The sequence below is a fragment of the Oryza sativa genome, chromosome 10 (genome assembly GCF_034140825.1).
Source record: "Oryza sativa Japonica Group chromosome 10, ASM3414082v1".
In the NCBI taxonomy this organism is placed as follows: Eukaryota; Viridiplantae; Streptophyta; class Magnoliopsida; order Poales; family Poaceae; genus Oryza; species Oryza sativa.
The window spans coordinates 14,913,148-14,925,678 of record NC_089044.1 but is presented as its reverse complement, the minus strand read 5'-3'; the positions used below and the strand labels follow the sequence as shown (position 1 = coordinate 14,925,678).

General features: G+C 41.4%; 2 protein-coding genes across 3 annotated transcripts; one reads left to right on the top strand and one right to left on the bottom strand.

Moving 5' to 3' along the window:
• Positions 1-2,464: 2,464 nt before the first annotated feature.
• On the top strand, positions 2,465-5,172 carry LOC4348602 (histone-lysine N-methyltransferase ATXR4). The gene is made up of 8 exons (NM_001423027.1): positions 2,465-2,686; positions 2,794-2,889; positions 3,238-3,293; positions 3,469-3,595; positions 3,708-3,777; positions 3,926-4,105; positions 4,498-4,569; positions 4,704-5,172. Exons 1-8 carry the CDS (start codon positions 2,510-2,512, stop codon positions 4,820-4,822), a joined length of 897 nt encoding a protein of 298 aa, NP_001409956.1. The 5' UTR covers positions 2,465-2,509; the 3' UTR covers positions 4,823-5,172.
• Positions 5,173-5,444: 272 nt separating this feature from the next.
• LOC4348601 (serine/threonine-protein phosphatase PP2A-4 catalytic subunit-like) lies at positions 5,445-10,569 on the bottom strand. 2 transcript variants are annotated; one of them, NM_001423026.1, is made up of 11 exons: positions 10,324-10,569; positions 9,815-9,871; positions 8,632-8,715; positions 8,463-8,534; positions 8,149-8,220; positions 7,905-7,945; positions 7,668-7,734; positions 6,806-6,997; positions 6,627-6,716; positions 6,181-6,288; positions 5,445-5,941 (listed from the first exon to the last, which is right to left on the bottom strand). In NM_001423026.1, exons 1-11 carry the CDS (start codon positions 10,417-10,419, stop codon positions 5,876-5,878), a joined length of 945 nt encoding a protein of 314 aa, NP_001409955.1. In that variant the 5' UTR covers positions 10,420-10,569; the 3' UTR covers positions 5,445-5,875. The 2 variants fall into 2 exon arrangements, with proteins under 2 accessions (NP_001409955.1, XP_066160535.1); XM_066304438.1 differs by having other exon boundaries at positions 5,483-5,941; positions 9,765-9,871.
• Positions 10,570-12,531: the final 1,962 nt, after the last annotated feature.

The window sequence follows — 12,531 nt, the reverse complement described above, 5'->3', positions numbered from 1 at the left end:
GTTATACGGAATTTTAGAAAAACACCGTTTAACGCACAAGCATCCGTCCAGCTCGGTCCTGTTCCGGCGGTCCGGCAGGATTCAACCGATTCTTTTGCCAAAAGAGAGTATATAATCTGTAACTTGTATTGTATTTGGATCACAATCTGCATTCATAATATCGTTGTAATTAGTCTCTAATTTGTGTTGTGAACATTTTCTCGATTGTTGCTGGGTGAACCCATTTTTTCCGAAGGAAGATCGCCGGCTGATTTTATTAACGAAAAACAAATGGATAGCACTCCACTGCTTCAATTTTAGGTGGAGCTAAAATTATTTGATTGGGCTCGAGCTGCAACCATGCGAAACATACCCTACAACAACTATAGCAACTACTTTCTGTCTTAAATAAGTTTATTTTTTTACCTATTCCACACATATTAATAAAAAATAGAAAAATAGAATACATCCACTTTATCCAATACCAATATAGTTATTCCTCAGTTTATATATTGCTAATACATTTACTCCTATTTTCATAAACTCAGATATATAATTATTGAAAATTGAATTTAATTTGAGATAAATGGGAGGAAAAAAATGAATTTATTTTAAACGGAAGGAGTAAAAATGAAAATATGGGATACCAAAAAAGAAATACAAGGAGTAACTTAGTATTTATGATAGTATAAATAATTTTAAACTAATTAAAGATGCACGAATTATACTCGTGGATATCATAATTTGAAAACTAGTGATGAAGCCGTGTATCTACTGCTCCACACCGCACATTGATGGTGCTTCCTCGTAAACTTCGACACGAATATTAGGGAATGACGTAATATCAAATAATTAGAAAGAGTGAGGCTTTAAACCCAGGTCATCTAGTCCACCACATTGTGAAGCTAGCTGGAAAATCCCTAGGAGTTTCTCAGTTCCTCGTAAACTTAGTACTGAATACCGAAGTTAATAAGAAAGAACTGATTATGTTTCTTTCTAGAACTAGAATGTTAAAGCTGAAGCGAAATGAGCGTAGTTCAACTGGTTAGATTTTATACGGTGGAACAAATCCATCTAGATTTAAGTTCTAGATTTGATACGGGTGTTCACATTTATAGTTAATTATTCTTTCAGTGATATGCAGTATACCTATCGACAGCGAGATGTCCGTGTGAGCGTGTCAAGGGAGCAACGCGAATCGAGCACCATGATGGTTGTTCTTGCCATCTGTGTTTATCTTTGTTATGGGTTAGCAATTAGAACTACTCACTTCGTTCCAAAATATAAAAACCTAGGACCGAGTGTGACATTTCCTAGTGCTGTACAGATTCGTAGTACTAGGAAATATCACATCCGGTCGTAGGTTCTTATATTTTGGAATGGCTGTCCAGATTCATAGAATTAGGAAATGTCACATCCGGTCCTATGTTCTTATATTTTGGAACAAAGTGAGTATTTGTTTGGGATGCTTAGGGTCATGATCCATGAGTTGGACAATTAGGGCTTGTTTGGCACAGCTCCAGATCCACCTCTTCTGGAACTGGAGCTCAGCCTAACAATTTTAGCTTCACCTAAAATGGGAGCAGAGCTGGGTAGAGCTCTCTCACAAAATGAACTAGAGAGGTAGAGCTGGGTTTAGGCAACTCCACAACTCCATTCCAGACCCAACTCCTGGAGCTAAATTTAGGAGTTGGGACTCTACCAAACAGGCCCTAAATATACCCATTCATCAATTTAACCAATACACCAGATATATTTCATGTCTGGTGTTTTGGTTAAATTGATCACTTTGGCTACTCATCAATCGACAACCCCTTCTCCGATGAGGTGCGGAATAAAGTAGAGTTAAGAGTGGGAGTACAAGAAGGAAAAGGAAACTTATCAAGCCAAGCCTTGGAGGGAGGCCTTGAAAGCAGATCCAATACGCTTCATGTGCAACTTCTGACAAAAAGAGAAAACACTCTAATACAACAAATGCAATAAGATATTGATTATAAAAATAATCATCAAACTTCAACAGGAGACTACCCTTCACCTTCTTCCTCTACTACATTGGCTGAATTCGCCTTCTTCCTATATTCCAGTTGCCAAATATGGGCTCCCCATAATATAGGCTCACAGCGAGACAGTGTGAGAGCCCAAATTTATAGAAATCGAGCTTGCACTAGAGAGAAAGGGCCTCACGATATCAGCTCATATGGAGGTGGCACGTAATAGATCAAGTTCTTCATAGTCCGAGGCTCCGATGTGTATGGCTATAACCATTGTGGTCCGCTCCATATCCCTTGTTCTCCATTGTTCCTCACAGGATCAGGGGTGGAGAGTGAAGAGAGAGCAGAACGAGTATTATTTCTCGTCGCATCGGATCACAATGGTTAATCTAATTCCTGCAAAAAGAAAAAGATTTACTATTTTTTATGCTAAATTCTTCTGAAATTCATACCTCTGCATTCAAAAGAGCCTTCAACGGACGAACGTGAGTTCCCTCAATCAGAATCAGCGGCTGAGATCTCTGCCAGCCGTCCACTCCATGTTCCACCACCTCCGCCGCCGCCTCCTCTGCACCGCGGCGGCGCCGCCGATCCGCGTGGCGCTGACGGAGTCCTCCGGCCGAGGGGTCTTCGCCACCCGCCCCATCTCCGCCGGCGAGGTCCTCCACTCCGCGCAGCCCCTCGTCTCCCACCCTTCCCCTCCCCTCATCCACGAGGTGAGTTGCTCCGCTTTACTCGCCTCTTTGCCGCCGGCCACCGCGGCTGGAAACTCTACCTTCTCCTTTTACGGACGGAGCGAAATGGTTCGGATTGGGCTCCTCAGGTGTGCTACAGCTGCCTCAGGAGGAAGTCCGGGAGCGGCGGCGGCTCGAGCGGGAGCTGCTACTTCTGCAGCGACGCGTGCAGGGAGCACGCCAAGGTGAGGCCTTAACACCATTGATTTATGTACTAGTAGTATAATGACTTGTGATGCTACAAAATTTTCAAGATTCAGTGGATGTTAGTGTACTGTTCTTTTGTCATTTGCTCATTTCCAAGTTATTACGATGCTGTATCAAGATCCAGTAGGTGTTTTGCAACAAAATGTGAATGGTAGCCTTCCATGGTCAGAGCACATGAATGGCCAAAGGCTTGCAATCTTTCACAATAATGTTCCTTGAGGAAATTACATGTTTATTTGTCCTCCCTTCGACAAGAAGATATATCTGCAGAGGGCAACCGAGGATGGTGTTGTCTAACAAGGTGTGTGATTTTTTGGCCAATTTAGGGATTCCATGGCGTTGAAAAGAAAGCGGATTGGTCTTTGTTTGATGACCACTGCAGGTATGTCTCTGTCCCCTTGTGTAGATGTGTGCATCCTGACCTCCGCATTGCATCTATGCTCATGCTCTTGGGTTTTATTTTTACTTGTTAATGCCATGGCGATGCTATTTTGTTAAGCACGCAATTGTCTTGGTGGCTTTTGACTTGAATTTATACTTTGCTTTTCTTCCTGAAGTTCACGCGGTCTAAAGTACCCGTACATGGCAAAGCGACTAGCTTGCATGGTTATCTCAGGAGCTGTTAGTGCAGACTGTCTTGACATACTCCAGCCAGCCCGTTTGCACCAGGGGACACTTACAGAGGTAGCTGCTTTATTTCAGAACTATTGTTAATTTCAGAACATAATCTTTTCAACTAATTCATGTCCTGTAATGTTATTTGTCTGGTGCTTACTTGAACAATGTAATAATATAGATGGAGGAAGAGTTTGCGTTGTTGGATTCCACTTTTAGGAAGGCAGGGTTTCAGGAAGAAATCACAACTTGTATCCTTCATTTTTCTCACTTGTGTTATTTATGGCCAAGCAGTGTTGAACACTAATACTGATAAAGATACGTAATAGAATGGATCGAATGCATATTTCAATCTCGCCCAACTTATCTTTTCTTATCTATTTTTCTTTGACAAATTAGTTTTGACCAAAGAGTGGTACATCAATGTGCTGGCAAGGATACGCATAAATGCATTCCGCATTGAACTGGTTGCAAGTTCATATGAGAACCTTCTATCCTCAGCAGTAGCCTCAGTATCTTGTGATGCGGCAGTTGGCAATGCTGTCTATATGCTTCCCTCTTTCTATAACCATGACTGTGGTATGTCTTTTGACCTTGCGCTGTTGAACTAAAGCAATATTTAACTTCCTTTTGCCTACGGAATATTTAAACAGTGTGTCTTGCCATGAGATACAAGAATTTGTTATTGCCTTTTTGTTGTGATGCAGTAAATGGTGACTGTTATTTCTAAATTCTTCATTAGCATATGTTTATATCTAGTATTGACTGATTGGTTTACCGAAATTATTCTCGTCGACTTAATATCATCGAGTTTTGTGGAACCTTTTGGTTATTAATCACTTTAGATAATTAGAAAACAAAAGTCGTTTCATTCCGAGTAATTTTTTTTTACTTGGATCAATATTATCGCGCTTATTTTTCTTTGAAATTTGAGACCCAATCACTCACCATCTCCCATTATTAACTTTCAGATCCAAATACTCACATAGTTTGGTTGGCCAGCGCAGACGCGAGATTAAAGGCCCTCCGCAACATCGAAGAAGGTACGTAAATCTGCGGTGCGCTGGCCCAGTTATTCTATCACCAGCCATTGAGCGCAGTTGAACAGAAAGACAAACACACCGATGGCTGCCAAAATTGTTGATACTGTGGATGTTGCATCTGCTATATACTACAGGTGAAGAGCTGCGCATCTGCTACATTGACGCGAGCATGGACGTCGATGCCCGTCAGAGGATTCTCGCCGAAGGATTTGGCTTCGAATGCCGCTGCCAACGGTGCTTGTCTGGAGATTAAAACACCATCCCTTTTTCGTTGTATTTTCCATCCTTTTGGCATGCACATTGAAGCCAACCGAGGTTAATTACCATTGTAAACTTTTCAAAGATCAGTTGAAGCCAGGAGTCACCAATGTAACTGCCAGGTGCTCCTGTTTGGAAGATTTGTAACGTGTTGGTGTGTGTGTGTCGACAAGAGTACGAATACTGAATGTTGTTGATTATTACCCCGATGTTTAAGCATTAGACTTTTGGACATTATTAGACATTTGTTTGACATGTTACTGCCATGCCAATAACATTGGTGTTTACAGAATGTCTTGTTGTATGCTGCAACTTTAATTTATGGATAAGAGGGTATTTGTTCTATTTTCTTGATGCAATCTCCCTAGTGTTGCAGTTCATCTGTACCACTGTACAACGCGTCATGCATAGACATCCAGTCCTATCTATAACATTGAAGATTACTGATGTGCAACATTTCATGCCAAAATAAATAGCAGATCTGGCACTCTAGCGCATCCACAAGAAAGCATGATGTTGTGTCCATATGATTGTTCATGTTATTACCACTTAGCACTATCTGTCAAATTAGAACCCAAAATACTGCCCACAATCTGTTTTGTCAGGTTTTGCATAAGCGGAAGAAATAGCTTATATCAAAGACACTCTAACCTTATAGTATTTGCAACCGAGAGATCAGCTTGTCTGTCATTAATGATAGAAGGTCCAAGCACATCAGTTACAAAACCAGCCAATACATAACTCAAGCAGCTTATACCAAAATGGAATTTTGATATCTGTCAACACAATGCCACCTAAACATGGCTTGGGAAGGGTGGGTAAGAGACTGAATCGTATGCAATGCGTTGCATCCTGGATGACAGCACCATTCTCACAATGATCAATGAGGGGCATAAGTTTCACATTTTTTTTGGGCATCGGCATTCTCATGCTATCGCTGGCCAGTTTAGTTACCAAAGGGATCCAACAAAATTTTACTGACCAGCACTCACTATTGCGGTCTTAGAGAAACAAAAGAAACAAAACAATACAAATTACAACAGATAATTTAAAGGAAATAATCAGGTGTTCTCCGTGTCACATCTGGTTCACCTCTCCTAGGAGCTGGTTCAAACTGCAAGAATAATCCAAGTTGAATCCCAGGGAATTATTTTTACAACTTTTACAGTTACAGCACAGCAAAAGAGAATTGATCCAACAACATTACTAATCTGTTTTTAAATCAGTTGGTATTTACAATTTACCATACCTGTATAATGTGTAAGCTACATGTAGTTGGCTAATAATATCATAAGTAAAACAAAACTTGGCATAATAGGAAAAGGGGATCAGAAAGAATAAATTGGTATGCACCTGAATAAATGTGTGATTCCTGCAGTCATCAACCTCCAGGATGGATGCCATGTTGCCACAGCGATAACAATAATTAGGTGCACTGAATATGGTCACGACCTTTTGTTCCTGTGCGTGGTGAAGAATAAATAAGACAATGCTAGTTCGGTAGCAAAATCAACAACAAAATTAAATCTAGAAAAATGAGAAAATTCCCTATGTACCCACGAAAGTTCACCTAATCCCTTATATGCCCCTGAATTTTGCTCATTCCCTTATGTACCCCTGAATTTTAGTTTGGATCCCTTCTACGCCCGGTCAACTAGCGGAAAGGGCATGGAAGAGATCAAAACTAAAATTCATGGGTATGCAAGGGAATGAGCAAAATTCAAGGGCGTAGAAGGGATTAGGTGAAATTTCAGGGGTACACAAGAAATTCTCTCTTAAATCTATGCTAAGCAACTTACGTGCGCCCAGTTATATCCTTCCATAACTAATTGATGAGCCCGGGCTACAAGTTTGAGATTATTGGTATGGTTAAACTGCTCCGATATGTCCTGAAAAATTGAATGTGTACGGTTGAGAACAGAACAGATAGTCTATTAATAGATGAAAGAAAATTAATGGAAAATAGAGTATTTAGTACCTGGCCAAAAGTGTAGCCAGCACCACGAGGAGATATGCCCCAACCGCATCGATCATCCGGGTCAGACCATAGAAGATCACACATTGGTCCCTCATGAGGGACCTCTTGAACACGATCTAAGCTGCGAACACTATCAAGATTGTCGATTGATGGCGATAAACCACCATGGAGGCAGAAAATCTCTGATTCAACCTTCAACCAAGACAATAATTTAACATCAATAAAATTTTCTGAACAAATAAAAAATGATTTCTAAACTTCTGAGCGAGAACAGAAACATCAACTGGTTATTAAGAGGAAACACCAAGTTAAAATTCTACAGGCCAATCAACAGGTAAAAAATGATAGATCAAATAAAGAATTTCAACTGGTCTTGCACATATATTATCAACTCCAGGAAACAAAAGGAACAGGAAAGAACCAACAATTATGGCTGCATAAACACTTGGTTGCCTACAGTTGTTACAGCAATTTTGGTTTTCAGGAAGAGGAAAAGCTTAATCAGTAATTAAGGCAGTGACACAAGGGATGCCAGCATTATTGACCCCCTTGGAGACAAAACTCATTCAAGAAACAATCCAAAAATTATCTACAAGCACCAGAAACTAATCAGTCCAAAGAGGACACACGTTTAGACTACTGAGGCCAGATTTTATTTTAGAGAGTAGTGGTTGCCAAAAGTTGATAAAGTAGCACATGCATAGATGATAATAAGTGGGTTTCATCTGAGACTAACTTAATCTGGTATTGGCTTCAGATTTTCGTATAGAACATTGAGCAATGTTCATACAGAATGTCAATTTTAAAAGAACAATAGAAAAAAAAATCATAGAAGGAAGAGGACTACAAGTTGAGCACGCACCAATGCTGTCAATGGAAAATAGTCAAAAAGATCGGTGAAGATCTTCCAGACATTTGCACTTCCATACCTAATCAAAAAGCAGAACAAGATCAATCAATAAAAAAAATCAAGCTTGTCCACTTTGTATTCACAAGTCAATACTACAAAAATCAACTTAGATAGACTAGAGTTTTCCAAACTATTAACTTTGGCATAGATACAGAATAAGTAGACTTTCAAGCACCTAAACTGACTCACTTTCGTAGGCATTCGTCGTAGAATCCATACACCTGTGTGATCTGCAATTATTGAAGATTTCAAGACAGTTTAAACAAAGATGGAATGAAGAGCAAACATCATCTAGATGAGTCCAAATGAAGAAATGGTTTAAGAAGAAAGGTTGCATTTTAGAATGAGAAGGTTTCTGTTTTAAATTTATTTGAGGGCGGGAAAAGAAAACAAACAATAGAATCATCTCATGGGCATGATGAAATCTACATACCTGCCGACTCTCATGGTTTCCACGAAGGATTGTAATCCGCTGTGGGTAGCGCACCTTCAGTGCAACCAAAAGCTGGGCAATGGTACCACATCATGTCAACAAGTAATACAAAAGAAATTAGGCTTCAATACCATTAACTTAAACACAAATATTGCCGATACATCTGCTAGGTTTGAAACAAAGAGCTGCCAAACCATGATGCACATGGTAAAACATGGTAGGGCCAAACGTCGTAAACAAACAAACCATAAGCATGACATTGTTGAACTTCAATTAAAATTTCAGCAAACAAAATCAAAACTCAGGAGACTTACTGTAACAGTCTCAACAGAATAGTAGCCACGATCTACATAATCTCCCATAAACAAATAATTTGTATCTGGACACTGGTAAACAGTACAAAACAAATGTCAGCTTTTAAAGCATGAAACAAAGACCAAAGAGAGCAGAAAGAAACAAAACTAATGCCAATGGATTGAGTACCTTCCCACCAATCCGAAAGAGCTCTACTAGATCATGGAATTGCCCATGGATATCACCACAAATTGTGACTGGGCTCTTAACTGGCTGTATGTAAAGTAAACAAATGGTTATAGTCATATCTTATATTTTCCTAGACCTTATAACATAAAGGCATACCTAATATGTTGACATTGGGTAAAATATTTGTGCCCCCTCAACATGCATAGTTACAAGTACAGAACATCACCATGCTTGTCTTAGTCGCATATACATAAAAGATTGTTCTTTGTGGTGCAATCAATGATTAATTAGTTGTGCTGACAAAAAATAAGGAATACCAGACATAAGTCACCCTTTTGGTTGTAGCTATACACATTTAAATTGCTAGAGATGAAAACAAAATGTGAGCGGCTATGCTATGTCCAGACTGAAGCTATAAGGTTCTCTGTAATTTTAATAAGAAAATTATCTTATTATGTAGGTTTCCATTGAAGCTCGAAGAAATAAAAAAGGTGAGCAAGTACAGAAGGAAAACATCGCAGTTTTGGGTATATGAGCGTGCTGGCTGGAGGGGTGAAACATATCCTTGTTGTAAACACCCTAGAGTTGTGATGGGCTTGAAAGTCACTCACCCTAATTTCAGATCTTCCCCCACATTTTTCACTAGATATCTTCCCAATACCCACCAGCATACAGAATGTGCTGACGGTAACAATATAATCCGCAGATGGAAGATACCTTCATACCAATCCCACTCAGATACTTCCTCCGTTTCATATTATAAGACTTTCTAGCATTGCCCACATTCATATAGATGTTAATAAATCTAGGCACACATATATATCTAGATTCATTAACATCTATATGAATGTGGGCAATGCTAGAAAATCTTATAACCTGAAACGGAGGTAGTAATAAATAAAAAAAATATCAACTTCTTGCATGGGAAAAGCATGATACCGCAAAAAACCATTATTTTTCATGTCCATATCGAGCTAGATCCTCTCACAATAAAAACTGAAATGAGCATGCCAACTACAAACAGCACAGTCACCATATCGCTGGTGTTACTCGGGCTGATTAGAGCCACACACACAGTCACCATTTTTATCAGAAGCAACCGGCAATCAATACTTTCAGCCCAGCACGCATACCATCATCATACTGCAGGGCATGGCATAATCGCAGGAGAGCTCCACCGTACCTGAACGTTGCTTTCTTCCATCAATATCTCCTTCGCCTTCTCGCACAACGTCTTGACCTGAAAGCGGGCCTTGGTTAGTTAGTACCAGAGGCAAAAGACTCACGGATTCCAGTACATTTCCATTGGTCAACCCAAGGCATGACGCATGTCACCGAATTTTTTTTTAAAAAAGAAAGAAAACAGAAGCATCGCATATATCCAAAAACAAAGGAAAAAAGCAAGCGGATTTAAGCGACACAGGCGCATATGTCTCCCGCCCGAGAGAGATTCGATTCGGCATCTGATGCAAAAGCTCACATCGACGTATCCCAAATCCCCCCGATCCGGCCATTACTCCTCCATTTATTCCTTCTCCTCCTCCCCCCGCAATAATTCCTAGATTCCGCCTGAGATCTACCGAACCCGAACCGCAAAACCGAGATAACCCTAGCAGCCGCCTCCGCGGAGAAGCTGAAACCCATAGGGCGGATCCGGCACCAGAGAGGAAGCCGTGGCGTGGCGGCGCTCACCTCGGGCTCGGAGAGCGGGCGGCACTCCATGAGCTGCTCGATCTGGGCGTCCAGGCCGCCGCCGCCGCCGCCGCGCGAGCCCACGGACTCCTCCATCCTTCCTCCCACCTCCTCCGCCGCAGACAAGAGGGGCACCTGGTCTAACCCTAGCCGGGGGAGAGCTCGTCGCCGGCGAGGGGGAGGCGAGCTGGAGAGAGAGAGAGAGGAGAGAGATTGAGATGCGGTTGGGGGGCGCGAGGGGGAGGGAGATGGTGCAAGGGCAGGGCAGGCAGCCAAATGCGGGGGGAAGCGATCGAGCCGGGGGGGTCGGGGGTGGGGCCCGCGTGTCAGTGTCGCGGGGGGGGGGCAGAGGAATGCGGTTGGATTGGAACTGGAGAAGTGGAAGAGAGAGCGGAAAAATTTTTATGTGGGGCCCACTTGTCAGTCAGAGGGAGGAACTTTTATGTGGGACCCACTTGTCAGTCGGAGGGAGGGAATTTTGTGTGGGCCCTACTTTTCAGTCGGGGAGAGAGAGGAGGAGATGAGGGCGTTCAGGCGTGGGCCTGGTGTGTGCCCGGCAATGAATACTGCCCCCAGTGCGCACTCCATTTTATATTACAAGTTGTTTGGATTTTTTCTTAATCAGTTTATTGAGAGATATACTAATAATTGTAATATAAAATAAACATATTATTAAAATATATTCAATGTTAAATTTAATAAAACTAAATGTTATATATGTTGCTAATTTTTTTATATAAACTTTGTTAAACCTAAAGAACTTTAACTAAGAAAAAAAATCAAACAATTTATAATATGAAACAAATTTAGTACTTAAAAAAAATGAAGATTGGTGGTGGTGATTTTAACCTTGACAGACAAACTTAATTCTACCCTATACGATCGCAAGATCCAACGGCCAAATCGTTACCTTCGCACTACTTTTCATAAGCTCATTCAGAATGCACCTAGGTGACATTTAGTCTCATCGAGGAGATTTCACTCCACGTAGGCAACTGGCGTAAGCTCCCAAGAAGAACCTCATCTCCCTACGAGAGAGAGGAAGAAGGAGCCAGTGAAAGTGCCACGGACAACGAGATTGTCGCCACTGAGCTCCATATCCATCGTTGCCGAGCTCCAAGTTTGTCGCCACCGAGCTCCATGTCTACTACCGCCACCTTGATATGCACCTGCTCCGAAAGGGTGGCTCAATCTGCCCTATCCAAGCAACGAGGAGGGGGACGACGGCCGTACTGGAGAGTGGGGAGGCTTCCTTGCTTCGGAGAGCCCGAAGAGGCAATAGGCGGTGGCAGCCGGAGTTGGAGGCGAGTTGGGGGAGGGAGAGGCGTTGACGAGAGGAAGGAGGGGTGAGGTGGCGCCGGCGAAAGGTGGAAGGGAGAGACGATGCTGGCACCGCCACTGGTGAGGAGGCGAGGGGAGAGGGATCGGGTGGGAATTGGCTGAGGAGCGAGGAGGGCATGACGCATGAGTGGGGATAGGGTGAGATTTTATATTATTTCTAGATTTTAGGGTGTTTAGTGCAAAATGTTGGATCACTACATAAATTAATAATAGAAGGTGCTGAAATGCAAAATATATGTGGGGTGCTCTAATGGACACTCGGTCAACGGGGTCAAGGCCTCAGTGGATACTCGGTAATTCTATTTAGGGCTTGTTTCGAATTAACAAAGGGAATAAACGAGTAATTTCAATTTAGGAAAAAGTCCTATAAGACCCTTTAAGAATAAAGGATTGGATCTGTAAAATTGCTATGAAATTCCGATGGAATGGCAATGTTTTATGCGAATTTTGTAGAATTCTTAGCATAAGCATTGACCTCTTGAAATTTTCCTTTTGTGTTTATCACTCTTTTCCAAATCATATGGGTTGCATGTGCTGCATCTAAACAGTTCCTTATGTAGTTTTTCCAGTGTTTTTCATTTCTTGGATTCAAGGTGACATGACATTTTAATCATACATCTTTTCTATTCACATGTTTTAAAAATTGTGAGTTCCAAAGTCCTCTAACTTAATTTCTAAAGAAGTGAACCCGCGAATTATTGAACACGCACTACACTATAACATAGATATAGAAGCACTCGGTCTAGCGGGATAAACAACTATTAGTCTGTTGGGAAAGACCTTTACCGACACTAATTCTGCCACGAGTGTCTACCAGGGGTTTAGCAGTTGACAAAAGTTTTTACATATATTTTTCACCGGTAGAAG